Source organism: Arachis ipaensis, chromosome B02, assembly GCF_000816755.2.
Source record: "Arachis ipaensis cultivar K30076 chromosome B02, Araip1.1, whole genome shotgun sequence".
Lineage (NCBI taxonomy): Eukaryota > Viridiplantae > Streptophyta > Magnoliopsida > Fabales > Fabaceae > Arachis > Arachis ipaensis.
Genome location: NC_029786.2, coordinates 105,125,918 through 105,142,240, shown reverse-complemented (window position 1 = coordinate 105,142,240; position 16,323 = coordinate 105,125,918). Strand labels below are relative to the sequence as shown.

The following is a 16,323-nucleotide window of genomic DNA, read 5'->3' as shown; positions in this document are numbered from 1 at the left end:
ATGAAAAATTAATAAAAATTTTTACAATTTATATAACTATTAAATAATATAAAAATCTAAATGAAGTAAAAGTAAATATAAATCTCATTTTTAGTTTCAGATAATTATATATGATATATAGTCCTAAGTGTTATTTTATGAGATCCAAAATGTTATTTTATGAGATCCAAAATAAGATTAAACTTAAAATTAGCTCGAGCGATGGTCTTATTAAGAGAATATGCATGTATTATTGTTTCTTTTTCAGATTTTACTACCATCTTGTTATTGAGTCAACCAACATGTCTATATTCATACTATGGTATTTTAGTTTACCTAATATATGGCATTATTCCCCTTGGTGAGCTCAATAAATCTTACCTAACTACTTTTTTTTTCTTTTTACCAAATATAGGGAGACTCGAACCCGCAACTTCTTGGTGAGCTCAATAAATCTTACCTAACTACTTTTTTTTTCTTTTTACCAAATACAGGGAGACTCGAACCCGCAACTTCTTAGATGAGGATGGAAAAACTATGCTATTTGAGATATAACTCATTGGCATCTTTTCTAACTACTTTAAAGTTCATGTTAATAATAATAAATAAGTATACTAACTTCTAATATTAGGTGATATAAGTACACAAACTCTTAGATTTTTCATAACTATAGTAGCCTCCCTAAAAGAGGGGATCAATATTAGCTTCGGTAGAAATAAGTGTCACGTTTCACAAAATTACAGCAATTTGTTAGTCAAGTTAATTGGTAATTGTCAGAAAGTTAATTGGTAATCTTCCTTCTTTGTGCAACTCATCAAAACTAATTAGGACTGTTTTCTTGCACAAAGATTCATTTGTTCCTTACAATCTTTGCATAGATTAAGTGAAATTTCAACAAAATAAGTGAGTCTATAGTCCATATCCTAGTTCACCATCCAAATCTCTCTCTTCAAAGCCTTCTTCAACTTTCACCAATTCTCTTCTTGCCATTTCAAGATCAACTTCTACATCAGCAACCATTGCCTTCAGCTTCTTCATTTCCATTTCCAGAGCTGCCACATTCTCCTTCACAATTTTCACCTCAGCAGATCTTTCCATGTAATTTTTCATACTTAAGGCGGATTGAACATGCGGCTCCAGCCAAGTTAAATCGAATCTAAACGTCTTGAGTTCCTCCGATAAGATTTGAAGATGGCTAGAAGCCTCTTCATCCATATCTCTCACCTTTTTGGTCTTGAGGAAATGCAGAACTCTACCCAAAGCCGTGAATGCCCATTCGCTAAACCTTTGACTTCTCTTCTTCTGGCATTCAATAACTAAGGGATGCATTGCACATACTTCCTCAAGAAGAGGAACAAATGATTTTTCTATTTTCCCTAAACCCCTGAAATCAACAAGCTCATCAATTGAGACCGTAGACATGTCCATAGATAAAGGATTATCAGGAGCTTGATCAACCTTTTTCTCAAGTTCTGGGTGGCTGATGGAAATCTTAGCTTCAATTATACAAGTGTCATTCACAATAAACCCTTGCTATGATCATAAAAGTCAGGTGAAGGTATGAATGATGGGAAGCCGCAGTCACTCTTTTCGGCACTAAATGTGTGTTGAGTTTCTGGAAAATTCATATATGCATATCAAGAGTCCACCAGAGTCAACTTATTGTAAGATAGAAAATTCCTGTTTTCTTGATTTTTAGCAAATCGATGGTCATTCGATATCTAGTGGTCTGTGAGCGAAATCTACTCCTCTATGCGAGTACCAGTTTTCTAAAAGTGCATCAAAGCGTCTTCGATTAGACGAAAAATAGGATAAAAGGTAAATTAACAACTTGTAAAGCAATAAAAGGAACAAATGAATAAGGTTTTCAAAAAGAAAATGTATTAAAATCGAGAAAAAAATAGTAAAATGCCTTCAACTGGATCAAAGGGCTTTGACATGAAAGTTAAAATGCAGAAAGATAAATTGAACGATGAAAATAAAGAACATTTGGAAAATAAATTTACTTGAAATGTTAAATTTACAAAAATACAAATTGAAAGAATGAAAAGATGGAAGGAACCCTACAAAAAAGTTACTCGATTGCAGACTCAGGAATTTCCTGGGATGTGAGTGTACTTGAGTTTGTTTCTGAGTAAAAGTTCTAACATTTATTCCCTAACATTTCTTAGTATTTATAGACTAATCTTACATAACTAACAATTAATTTACAATTAAATACAAAATTACAAATTTGAAATGTAATTGCTCTTGGTAACCGTTCCCGCTGCATGATTGTAGATATTCCCCATGATTTTCTCGTGTGATAGAAGCTACTAACTCTCCCTCTTCTATGACTATTCGACCAGCTCATCGAAGGCCTTACTCGATTTCTCGAATCGAATTTCCTATTCGATCAGGCCTACTCGATTAACAAAACAATTGAAATCCAAATCAACGCTAATTACTTCCAACCTCATGCTTATACGTATATCTTCTCGAGAGACCATACCAGACTCATTCCGAATCAATTCGCTTTTATCGAAAATATTTTTGATCAACAAATTGCCCCCCTTGGATTAATGTGGTTGCCTTCGATAACATTATCGAAGAGTAAAACACTTAATCCAAGAGACGTCAATTTTCAAATTAGTAATAATTGTCATTTAAACTCCCCATTACTACTGACCCACTCAACACGTCTCCCGAAACTTGCGATTTCTCTCTCCACCACTTCATCTTCCTCACGAAGTTACCTTTATTCGCATTCCTTCCACAGTAATGGCTACAGTAATACTTTAAATTCCTCACTTTCTCCTTTGTTCTCTCGAACCTCATCATTCTTTGAATTTTCTCTACACCAAGAATTTCTTCACAAAATCCTCAACCTTCAATCTCCTTTCTTTTCTTTGACAATGGCTGGTTCCTCTTCTCATGCCACTATTCAAGATAAGGGTAAAGGTCATGTAATTGCACCACCATCTCCACCAGCCCTTCGCATTCTTAATCAAGTCAATGATATCATCATTGACGATCCCCATTTGCAGGTCAATGACACCAGAATTCTAATCCCCTTCACAATCGGTACAGATACACACTGCTTCCTTGGACCGATTGAAATTCTTGAAAGAGCAAACAAAAAACTTCATTTCTTCCCTAATGCTGAAGATGAAGATTTATTGATAAATCAAGCTTTTAACATCTCTCACTTCATCAACCGAAAACCCTTCCAAAATAATCCAAAAATCAATCCTCGAGGGTTCGATTTCACAACTTGGTACCAACGCCTCGAACCCACAAAATGTGCTATCCGGGGAGCCCTGGGAATATAAGAACTGATGGTTTCCAGTGGCTAAGAGAAGGGGGGTTGAATCTTAGCCCCCTTTTTGCTCAGTAACACTTGCTGGTCTTTGAAATATCTTCAGGAGACTTTTTGATTTTTGTCTCGTCCCTAGCCACGAGACTTTTATTTTTGTCTCGTCACTTGGCACGAGATATTTTTCCAGTTTTAGCTCCTGTGCAGTAGAAATAGAAATGGGAGTAGAAAAGAGAGAAAATTACACCCAGATATATCCTGGTTCAGCTGCTAAGTGCAGTGCAGCCTACATACAGTCTCCATCACAACCATGATGGAATTTCACTATAATCTTCTTGATTACAGGCTGTAAAGTGCTAACCCAACTAAGGGGATTCCCACAGAATCATGAAACACAACATAGATGAACAAAGGAACTCTAAGGACATCTATGGCTTTTTCTTTTAATTTTGCACTCTCTGCCTTTTTCCGCTCTATGGATTTTTCATACAAACCTCACTATTTGTCTTTTTCCATGAGACTCAAGACATGACAAAATTAAACAAAAAATTACAAAACAGAATACATTGATGGAGAAGAGAAATCTGTTAGCTCAGGTAGCTCTGAGAATCCTGTGCCTTGCACTCTCACACTTTCTCCTTGCTTCAAACCGTGGCTGTTCTCCCTTTTTATAGAAGGGGGAAGCCTCCACAGTTGAAACTAAAAAACCAAGCTAACTTCTTCTTCTCCATGAACAACACCGGTTCGTCCAGAGAGAGAGAAGAGATAACCCATGCAAAACCCAACATGCAATTACCTCTAATCCTTCCTTGGTCATCACTCTTCATCAATCCGAGCACTCCATCCTTGGCTTGCTCTCTAAGATAGATTTCTGGCCCTTGATGCTTCATGATGATGATGGCTTCTTCTGCTTCCTCCCTCACGTAGCCACCCTAGCTACCTTCTGTGATGAGTGAACCCAAAAACAGTGACAAGCCATCCCTCCAAGGATCTTCTCATTGCTGGCCGAATCTCCTTCAACCATTTTTGGTATGAAAAAGCCAAGATCTCATCACAAAATCTTACTACAAGTGATAAGAATCATAGCCACAGCATATTTTATGTTTTCTTTTTCGTGCCATCATTTTGATGGTCTTGTAGCGTGCTTCTTTTTCTCTTCGGTGGCAATGCTTAGCTTCCATGGTTTCTCTGTGTTATGACCGAAGGTTAGAAGCAGAGAGAGAAGAAGGGAAGGTATGAATATTAACTAAAGGATTTAGATAAGATAAATTAAACGTCCATTTTCGTTTTGTTTCTTGGTAGCATGCCTTTCATTAAGGCCATCAATCAAATCAATGAAACTTTCTCTCTCATAGTTCCAATGCATTTATTAGCTTCACTCTAATGAAATTTGAATTCCATCATATGGTGAAGTGTGAGATCCATTGAAGGCATAAAGCAATAACAATATTTGCTTTCCTGATTAATTGTTTGTGAATCATGCATTGGGTGTATAGCAAAAAGTGATTAACTTGGGCTTGTAACAATAATGGATCAATTTGGCCCAAGCAACATAATAATGAATTTCAACCATATAATATAGGAAACTTTCAACCAGGCTGAATGTAGATCTTGATTTAGGGTTGCAATATTTCTTTTATTTTTTGGCCCAATAATAAACCTGCATCACAAAATTATTGATTAACATCTGTTAAATAAAAATTAATTTAATAATTTTGTAATTAATATAATTAATAATGTTTAGTCATCACAAATATTAATTTAGAGTTTTCCAAACTCATCAATCTCCCCCTTGATGACAAACATTATTAAAATTGAAATGGAAAGAAATTAAAGATTAGAGTATAGAGTACTCCCTTTGAATATTTGAATTTCTCCCCCTTTCAAATTGTCATATGGCTCCTCCTTAATATGTGCTATTTTACCAAGGGAAGCTCCAACCTGTAACAATTTTATCAAGCCTAATGCAACAATGTTATTCAACATATTCATTATGTAATGTTGAATGGCTTGATTTATGAGTAGAATTTGAATGATAATAAAAACTTATTTGTTATCAATAATTTGATTTTCTGCTCAAACATTACACACATCAATTGAGTACATAAAAATTTCTGTTCAAATAATTTTCAAATATTTTCCAGTCAAGATATCAGAGCAATATAATTATGGTGAGGAAAATACTTTGAGTCACACATGAGCATCTCACAACATGGCAGCTGTTAGATTTTATTTACATATATCACAGCTTAAAGAAACTGCCAAAAATAAAGTATCTAACATGTTTACCAAGATGAATCAGAATATTCCTATTCCACTAGTAGCAAGCATATTCATCCAGATAAATCCATCACAAGAATACATGTTAACAACCAATTAACAGCCAGACAGTCATATACTCAAAACAAGTACCTCACAATTATAATCAACCAAGTATTATTAGTATGCATTATCAAGAATCAGGTGTATCCTTTTAACAAGGGTGATCATGAACTTTCAAAAAGAAAATTTCATCCCCTGTTTTCCATATTCAATTTTCAGCACTTTCTCCCCCTTTTGTCATCAAAGGGGCACCTGCAAAAAGATTTGACATAGGAAATAGAGTATGCAAAATATAACCCAAAAGTATCCACAAAGTATCATAGAGTTATAGTACTAACATTATCCAACCCAACAAAACAAAGTATGAAATTTAGCCTAAGAATGCCAATATCAAATAAAGAAGACAGTAATTAATCATCAGAGATATTAAGATCAGATTCTTCAGCGCCTTCTTCACTACCACCTCCCAGCTCCTCTTCAAAGTTTTCCAGCATCAGACTCACTCTATCCTTGCATCTCATCCAAGCCCTTTCATTTTCATAGGCTAGCTTGCGAGCCGCCCTATGAGATTGCACCATTAGTTCAGACATATTTGAGAATTCAGTGAGTATTTCCTTGATCGATTCGGTTTCTTTGGAGGATTCAAGCTGGCTCTCAAAGTCGCTATCCGAAGGCATGGATTTCTTACCCTTGGTTCCTTTAACAGCTCCACCACCCTTTGATCATAGAGACTTTGTTTTCTACATCCTCATTTGTTAAATCTACCTTAAAGTACTCAAAAATACATGTGAGAAACATTCCATAAGGTAAATTAGCCTTTTTGGTACTTTTTACAGACTTTCACATATGTCTAATCATGAGATAACCAAATGAAATAGGAGATGAAGTAACAAGAGCAAAAATTATGAGAGAATCAGATACTGTTACCCTGTTATGAGAGCCACTCTGTGGGATAAGAATGTGAGTTATGATGCGGTGCAGTAGTGAGTTGGTTGGTCCAAGAGCTTTGTGGGTAGGGACAGTGTCGTCTAGTCCAGACAGATTTTCACAAATATGTTGAAGAGCTTGCTTGTATGTGACCCCAACATGTGCATCCCATTTGTCAGTCATGTATACCCTCGGTCCTTCATCCGTGTAACCAAGGGCAGAGCCGATGGTCTCAGCGTTCAGAGTGATATGCACACGCTTCACATAGGAGTGAAGACTACCATCAATCAATCTCAGATTAGCATAAAATTGTCTCACCAGCCCTGGGTAAACCATTTTGTGAATGAGGAGCAATGGAGACCATTTGAGATTGTCAAACAGAGGATGTAAATTGATCCCTTTGGCAGCCAGAGAATCAAGATTCACCAAGTATAAGAGACACAGATGCCGCTTTTCCAATACCTCCTGGTGGAATTCATAGAATGCACATGTAAAAAACCTTGAGGGATCATAATGAGAATGTGGTTTATGAAATTTGTTCTTGAATTCCAATGATCCTTGGTTTGCGGGTTCCCTAGTCTTGTGCAACACGAAACCTTTGGTCTTCTGAGGACTTTTTCCATATGCATGTGGAGTGGACTTCTTCGATGGTGGTGGAGGGGGTGATGTGTGAGATTCCTCTTCCTCTTCTTCCATGCTTGGTTCCTTGTTTTTTTCACTTTTCCTCCTTCCAGAAGATTTCTGGGCTATTACTTTGCGCCTCATTGATTCGGGTTGCTTGGTGGGAGGTGAGGGAGAAGATGAAGAAGTGGAATGAATATGTATGTGTGTGTGAGTTTGGGGAGTGGAAGGTTTTTGAGAGAGACGAATTCTTTCGCTCTTTCTAGATGCAGTTTTCTTTTTCATTATATGAAAAAGATGAATAGAGATGGAAGTTGAAGAGAAGGCTGAAGGGTGAGGTGAGTGGAGGGAGGTTAGAGGGACATTAAATGCTGATTGGAAAGAGATAGTGGAGGGAGTTAATGACCATCAAGGGCGCGGTTATTAACCAAGGAGGTTTCCATTTATTTGAAATAAAACTGAAAAAGGTTTTTTCCTTAAATCAAGGGTTTAGTTGAAAGGAAAGATTTGATTTGACATTATCCTCTTCCAATTAGATTTGATGAGACAACAAAAAGGATTGGTATTTTCAAAAATGAGGAACTAACAAATCAAATCTTTTCTTTCAACTAATCCCTTGATTCAAGAAAACCATCTTTTACAGTTTTATTTCAAATAAATGGAAACCTCCTTGGTTAATAACCGCGCCCTTGATGGTCATTAACTCCATCCACTATCTCTTTATAATCAGCATTTAATGTCCCTCTAACCTCCCTCCACTCACCTCACCCTTCGGCCTTCTCTTTAACTTCCATCTCCATTCATCTTTTTCACATAATAAAAAAGAAAACTGCATCTAGAAAGAGCGAAAGAATTCGTCTCTCTCAAAAACCTTCTACTCCTCAAACTCACACACACATACATATTCATTCCACTTCTTCATCTTCTCCCTCACCTTCCACCAAGCAACCCGAATCAATGAGGCGCTAAGTAATAGCCCAGAAATCTTCTAGAAGGAGGAAAAGTGAAAAGAACAAGGAATCAAGCATGGAAGAAGAGAAAGAGGAATCTCACACATAACCCCCTCCACCACCATCGAAGAAGTCCACTCCACATGCATCTGGAAAAAGCCCTCAGAAGACCAAAGGTTTCGTGTTGCACGAGACTAGGGAACCCGCAAACCTTGGATCATTGGAATTCAAGAACAAATTTCATAAACCACATTTTCACTATGAACCCTCAAGGTTTTCTACATGTGCATTCTATGAATTCCACCAGGAGGTATTGGAAAAGCGGCATCTGTGTCTCTCATACTTGGTGAATCTTGATTCTCTGGCTGCCAAAGGGATCAATATACATCCTCTGTTTGACAATCTCAAATGGTCCCTATTGCTCCTCATTCACAAAATGGTTTACCCAGGGCTGGTGAGACAATTTTATGCTAATCTGAGATTGATTGATGGTAGTCTTTACTCCTATGTAAAGTGTGTGCACATCACTTTGAACGCTGAAACCATCGGCTCTGCCCTTGGTTACACGGATGAAGGACCGAGGGTATACATGACTGACAAATGGGATGCACACGTTGGGGTCACATACAAGCAAGATCTTCAACATATTTGTGAAAATCTGTCTGGACTAGACAGCACTGTCCCTACCCACAAAGCTCTTGGACCAACCAACTCACTACTGCACCGCATCATAACTCACATTCTTATCCCACAGAGTGGCTCTCATAACAGGGTAACAGTATCTGATTCTCTCATAATTTTTGCTCTTGTTACTTCATCTCCTATTTCATTTGGTTATCTCATCATTAGACATATGTGAAAGTCTGTAAAAAGTACCAAAAAGGCTAATTTACCTTATGAAATGTTTCTCACATGTATTTTTGAGTACTTTAAGGTAGATTTAACAAATGAGGATGTAGAAAATAAAGTCTCTATGATCAAAGGGGGGTGGAGCTGTTAAAGGAACCAAGGGTAAGAAATCCATGCCTTCGGATAGCGACTTTGAGAGCCAGCCTGAATCCTCCAAAGCAACCGAATCGATCAAGGAAATACTCACTGAATTCTCAAATATGTCTGAACTAATGGTGCAATCTCATAGGGCGGCTCGCAAGCTAGCCTATGAAAATGAAAGGGCTTGGATGAGATGCAAGGATAGAGTGAGTCTGATGCTGAAAAACTTTGAAGAGGAGCTGGGAGGTGGTAGTGAAGAAGGCGCTGAAGAATCTGATCTTAATCTCTCTGATGATTAATTCCTGTCTTCTTTATTTGATATTGGCATTCTTAAGCTCAATTTGATACTTTGTTTTGTTGGGTTGGATACTGTTAGTACTATAATTCTGTGATACTTTGTGGATACTTTTGGGTTATATTTTGCATACTCTATTTCCTATGTCAAATCTTTTTGCAGGTGCCCCTTTGATGACAAAAGAGGGAGAAAGTGCTGAAAATTGAATCTGGAAAACAGGAGATGAAGTTTTCTTTTTGAAAGTTCATGATCACCCTTGTTAAAAGGATACACTTGATGCTTAATAATGCATACTAATAATACTTGGTTGATTATAATTGTGAGGTACTTGTTTTGAGTATATGACTGTCTGGCTGTTAATTGGTTGTTAACATGTACTCTTGTGATGGATTTATCTGGATGAATATGCTTGCTACTAGTGGAATAGGAATATTCTGATTCATCTTGGTAAACATGTTAGATACTTTATTTTTGGCAGTTTCTTTAAGCTGTGATATGTAAATAAAATCTAACAGCCGCCATGTTTTGAGATGCTCATGTGTGACTCAAAGTATTTTCCTCACCATAATTATATTGCTCTGATATCTTGACTGGAAAATATTTGAAAATCATTTGAACAGAAATTTTTATGTACTCAATTGATGTGTGTAATGTTTGAGCAGAAAATCAAATTATTGATAACAAATGAGTTTTGATTATCATTCAAATTCTGCTCATAAATCAAGCCATTCTACATTATATAATGAATATGTTGAATAACATTGTTGTATTAGGCTTGATAAAATTGTTACAGGTTGGAGCTTCCCTTGGTAAAATAGCACATATTAAGGGGGAGCCATGTGACAATTTGAGAGGAGGAGAAATTCAAATATTCAAAGGGAGTACTCTATACTCTAATCTTTAATTTCTTTCCATTTCATTTTTAATAATGTTTGTCATCAAAGGGGAGATTGATGAGTTTGGAAAATTCTAAATTAATATTTGTGATGACTAAACATTATTAATTATATTAATTACAAAATTATTAAATTGATTTTCATTTAACACATGTTAATCAATAATTTTGTGATGCAGGTTTATTATTGGGCCGAAAAATAAAAGAAACATTGCAAGCCCAAAATCAAGATCTACATTCAGCCTAGTTGAAAGTTTTCTATATTATATGGCTGAAATTGATTATTATGTTGCTTGGGCCAAATTGATCCATTATTGTTACAAGCCCAAGTTAATCATTTTTTGCTATACACCCAATGCATGATCAGAAAACAATTAATCAGGAAAGCAAATGTTATTGCTTTATGCCTTCAACGGATCTCACACTTCACCATATGATGGAATTCAAATTTCATTAGAGTGAAGCTAATAAATGCATTGGAACTATGAGAGAGAGTTTCATTGATTTGATTGATGGCCTTAATGAAAGGCACGCTACTAAGAAACAAAAGGGAAGTGGACATTTAATTTATCTTGTCTAAATTCTTTAGTTAATATTCATACCTTCCCTTCTTCTCTCTCTGCTTCTAACCTTCGGTCATAACACAGAGAAACCATGGAAGCTAAGCATAGCCACCGAAGAGAAAAAGAAGCACGCTACAAGACCATCAAAATGATGGCACGAAAAAGAAAACATAAAGTATGCTGTGGTTGAGATTCTTATCACTTGTAGTAAGATTTTGTGATGAGATCTTGGCTTCTTCATACCAAAAATGGTTGAAAAAGATTCAGCCAGCAAGGAGAAGATCCTTGGAGGGATGGCTTGTCACTGCTTTTGGGTTCACTCATCACAGAAGGTAGCTAGGGTGGCTATGTCAGGGAGGAAGCAAAAGTGGAGCAGAAGAAGCCATCATCATCATGAAGCATCAAGGGCCAGAAATCCATCTTGGAGAGCAAGCCAAGGATGGAGCGCTCGGATTGATGAAGAGTGATGACCAAGGAAAGACTATAGGTAATTGCATGTTGGGTTTTGCATGGGTTATCTCTTCTCTCTCTCTGGCCGAACCGGTTTTGTTCATGGAGAAGAAGAAGTTAGCTTGGTTTTTTATTTTCAACTGTGGAGGCTTCCCCCTTCTATAAAAAGGGAGAACACCCATGGTTTGAAGCAAAAAGAAAGTGTGAGAGTGCAAGGCACAGGGTTCTCATAGCTACCTGAGCTAACAGATTTCTCTTCTCCTTCAATGTATTCTGTTTAATTTTGTCATGTCTTGAGTCTGATGGAAAAAAGGCAAACAGTGAGGTTTGTATGAAAAAGCTATAGAGTGGAAAAAGGCAAAGAGTGCAAAATTAAAAAAAAAAGCCATAGATGTCCTTAGAGTTCCTTTGTTCAACTATGTTATGTTTCATTATTCTGTGGGAATCCCCTTGTAAGTTGGGTTAGCACTTTACAGCCTGTAATCAATAAGATTATAGTGAAATTCCATCATGGTTGTGATGGAGACTGGATGTAGGCTGCACTGCACTTAGCAGCTGAACCAGGATATATCTGGGTGTAATTTTTTCTCTTTTCTACTCCCATTTCTGTTTCTACTGCACAGGAGCTAAAACTGGAAAAATATCTCGTGCCAAGTGACGAGACAAAAATAAAAGTCTCGTGGCTAGGGACGAGACAAAAATCAAAAAGTCTCCTGAAGATATTTCAAAGACCAGCAAGTGTTATTGAGCAAAAAGAGGGCTAAGATTCAACCCTCCTTCTCTTAGCCACTTGGAAACTATAAAAAAAAATCGCAAGTTTTGGTAGACGTGTTGAATGGGTCAATAGTAATAGAGATTTTAAATGACAATTATTACTGATTTGAAAACTGACATTTTTGGATTAAGTGTTCTATTCTTCGATAATGTTATCGAAGACAATCACATTAATCTAAAAAAACAATTTATTAATCAAAAATATTTTTAGTGTTGTAATCATCAAACAAAAGTATTGATGAAAGTAAACCAACCAACAAGGACGCTCTTGCTGCCTTCCAGTCGGAAGATGCAGCCCTTAACACCATCCTGGTATTTTAGATTAGTTAGAATTCATACTTAATGAATTAGAAAATAGCAATGTTGTGGTCGTACAGTTGGAGTGGTTTTGGAAACTTGTAAAATTGGTACGTATCTAACGAAACTTGTAAAGAAACTAATCTATATAATATGAATAACCAGAAAACTATGCATATCATAAGATACATGACCGATATGTAAAAATGAGTGCATAAGCTTAAGTAGTCAAAACAAAAAAAATCTAAAACCCAACAAAGCATAAGGGCAGTTGAGGGAAATATGAAAGTTACCTCTTACTTCTGTCATTTTGCTATTAACCTGATTAATCAGAACCAACTGGAATTTGGAAAATCTGGTCCATCCATTTGGCAGAGTAGCAGCATCACTAGCGTCCAAATAAATTGACAAGTAATCCACCTTATTTCCTTTCGAAAACATAAGAAACCGCCTAAAAGCAAAGTCCAAAACGTGTAACACGGCTCAATGTTCACGTCAACTAATGAGGTATCACGTATATATATATATAAATTAGAATTAGTTCAAGTACCATGAATGGCCACCAATGAAGAATTCCTGAGAGTAAATCTTCTTGGTGTTCCTCCTTACCAAAAAAATAATCTTGTTGTTCAACTTAGATAAGTTCTTAATGGTCAATTTGAATGTCTCAAACATTTCACCAATTTTTTTTCTGATTCTCCATTTCACACCACCGCTAGGGAAAAAAAAGGACAAAAAAGAAAGAAAAAGAAAACTAAAATCAATTGAATTCGATAAATATTACAACAAGAAATAAATAAGTACACCTTCTTCAACTGTAAAATTACAAAAGCTTCACATTATTTATTATTACCCCGCGAGTGGGCTAAGTCGAATTTGATAAGGATTTGGGTATAAGAAATCACAAAGAAGTTGAATAAAAAAACGAAGAATGAAGAAGTAACATGCAAAAGAGGGAGTCAACTAAACAAAATTCATACATAGGAAAATGCTGGCAAAATTATCCAAAAAACAGAGATTCAAGTGACATTAAGGAAACGGTGTAACCCCAAATGGTTCTCATATAAAGGCAGCTTCAAATAACACTCAAGTTCCCACAACAGCAACAGTTACAAGAAAGAAAGAGTTTTTTTTTTTTTTTCTACTTATGGGAGAAAGAAAGAAACTTCTCATTCATGGTTTGATACTTTGATGATTCAACGTTATATTTCAACAGCTGCCCAATAACTCTTACAAAATAACTGAAATATTATTATAAAATAGTAGCGGGTAAGTGAATTCTTGTTGATTTTGATTGTTATAAAATGATTAATATTTGACATTTTATATTTATGAGAAATAAGAAATGAGGAAACTATTTATATCAACAGAGAATAAAGATAATACGTACCAAGTTTAGATAGACGCAGAGTTTAGAATGTTGAAATCATATTCATACTTTTATATATAAAACGTAGGAGTAAATTGGTCCAAAGATTCATTCTTAGTTATGATGATACAGTGGTATCGATGTCTAATCTAAATGGTTGCACAGTAATCAGTATCTTTTTTATGTTGAACATGCATGGGAAAATGTTAAGAGTAATAATAATTCTTCTCGTTTTATTTTATTTGAATTACGTTTCCGAGCCATGAAATAGAAACGAAGAGGATGAAATTGGAAAATGTAATATCTTGAGAATGTGAATCAGAGACCACATTTACAATAAGTCGTTGTAATGTCATGTCACAATTACCATGACACGATATATCTATATTGATACTATGGTATTTTAGTTTATCTAATTTATGGCATTATTCCCCTTGGTGAGCTCACTAAATCTTTCCTAACTACTTTAAAGTTCATGTTAATAATAATAAATAATTATACTAACTTCTCCTAATATTAGGTGATATAGTACACAAACACTTAGATTTTTCTTACCTACAGTAACCTCCCTAAAAAGAGGAGATTAATATTAGCTTCAGTAGAAATAACTCAATAAGAGTCACGTTTCACAAAATTACAGCAATGTGTTAGTTAATTTAATTGGTAATCTTCTTTCTTTGTGCAATTCAACCAAAACTAGTTAGGACTGTTTTCTTGCACAAGGATTCATTTGTTCCTTACAATATCTGCATAGATTAAGTGAAATTTCAACAAAATAAGTGAGTCTATGGTCCATATCCTAGTTCACCATCCAAATCTATCTCTTCAAAGCCTTCTTCAACTTTCACCAATTCACTTCTTGCCATTTCAAGATCAACTTCTACGGAAGTAACCATTGCCTTCAGCTTCTTCATTTCCATCTCCAGAGCAGCCACATTCTCCTTCACACTTTTCACCTTAGCGGATCTTTCCATGTAATTTTTCATACCTAAGGCAGATTGAACATGTGGCTCCAGCCAAGTTAAATTGAATCTAAACGTCTCGAGTTCCTCCCATAAGATTTGAAGATGGCTACAAGCCTCTTCATCCATATCTCTCACCTTTTTAGTCTTGAGGAAATGCAGAACTCTTCCCAAAGCCGTGAATGCCCATTCGCTAAACCTTCGACTTCTCTTCTTCTGGCATCCAATAACTGAGGGATGCTTTGCACATACTTCGTCTAGAAGAGGAACAAACGCTTTTTCTATTTTCCCTAAACCACTGAAATCAACATGCTCATCAATTGGGATTGCAGATATGTCCATAGGTAAAGGATTATCAGCATGTTCAATAGGCTTAGCAGGAACTTGCACAGAAACTGGTGGAGCAGCTTCATCAACCTTTTTCTCAAGTTCTGGGTGGCTGATGGAAATCCTAGCTTCAATTATACAAGTGTCATTCACAATAAACCCCTTGTTATTAAATATAAAGGTCAGCTAAAGGTATAAACGATGTGAAGCCCCAGTCACTCTCTCTGGCATTGAATGTATGTTGAGTTTCTGGAAAATTCATATGTACATGTCAAGAGTCAACTTTTTGTAAGATAGGACATACATTAACACCATGCTAGTATTTGTAGATAAGATAGAACTCATATATTACTTAATGAATTAGAAAATAGCAATGTTGTTTTCACACAATTGGAGTGGTTTTGAACTTGTGAAATTGGTATGTATCTAACAAAACTCGTTAAAATAGTATATTTAGATCTTCTAAAGTGAAGAAATTGGTAAAGTGATAAAGTGAGGAGTTAATCACTATTGAATTTGTAACTCCTATCATATGTGAGATATGCACTATCTTAATTTAAAAGTAATTAATTCCTCACTTTATCATTTTACCAATACTCTCCCCATAAAGGATCTTGATCCAAAAAAGTAATCTATATAATTAGAATCACCAGAAGATTGTGCATATAGTAAGACTAAGATACATGACCCATATGCTCATTCTTTATCATCAATGACCATGAATTCAAAAAAGGTAGAAATGAAAGCTTAAGTTTAAGTAGTCAAAACCAAAAATCTAAAACCCAATCAAAACACAGACTTTACAAGAAATTGTTAAGAAACACAATTTTCATTCATGAAAAAGAAAAACATAACACAGCTAAAAGAAGCAACAAAGAAAAGAACAGGAAAACACATACAGGACAGGGGAGAGGTAAATACGAAAGATACCTTTTATCTGTGTCAATTTGTCATTGACCTGATTAATTAGAACCAACTTAAACTTGGAAAATCTGGTCTCTACATCAGCCAAAGTACCAGCATCTAAATAAATTGACAAGTAATCCACATTGTTTCCCTTTGGATACATAAGAATCCGCCTAAAATCAAAGTCCAAAACATGTTAAAATGCACTTGTCAAACGGTCATGTCAACTAATCAAGTATCATACATATATAGTAAACAAGAATTAATTCAATTACCATGAATGACCACCAATGTAGAAGTTCTGAGAGTAAATCTTCTTGGATTTCAACTTATAGAAGTCCTTAATGGTCCATTTGAACGTCTCAAACGTTTCTCCAATCTTTTCTTGATTCTCCATTTGA

General features: G+C 35.6%; 2 protein-coding genes across 2 annotated transcripts in view; both read right to left on the bottom strand.

The window, feature by feature from the left end:
- Positions 1–13,143, bottom strand: part of LOC110269326 (ubiquitin carboxyl-terminal hydrolase 12-like) — a 15,150-nt gene extending 2,007 nt beyond the window's left edge. The window contains exons 1-3 of the mRNA XM_021117102.1: positions 12,909–13,143; positions 12,652–12,809; positions 5,819–5,821 (exon numbers count right to left, since the gene is read on the bottom strand). Of these exons, the coding sequence (XP_020972761.1) occupies positions 5,819–5,821; positions 12,652–12,809; positions 12,909–13,033 (286 nt within the window). The 5' untranslated portion in view covers positions 13,034–13,143. The remainder of the gene's footprint in view (positions 1–5,818; positions 5,822–12,651; positions 12,810–12,908) is intronic.
- LOC107628591 lies at positions 14,513–15,331 on the bottom strand. The gene is made up of 2 exons (XM_016331219.2): positions 15,321–15,331; positions 14,513–15,140 (listed from the first exon to the last, which is right to left on the bottom strand). Exons 1-2 carry the CDS (start codon positions 15,329–15,331, stop codon positions 14,513–14,515), a joined length of 639 nt encoding a protein of 212 aa, XP_016186705.2.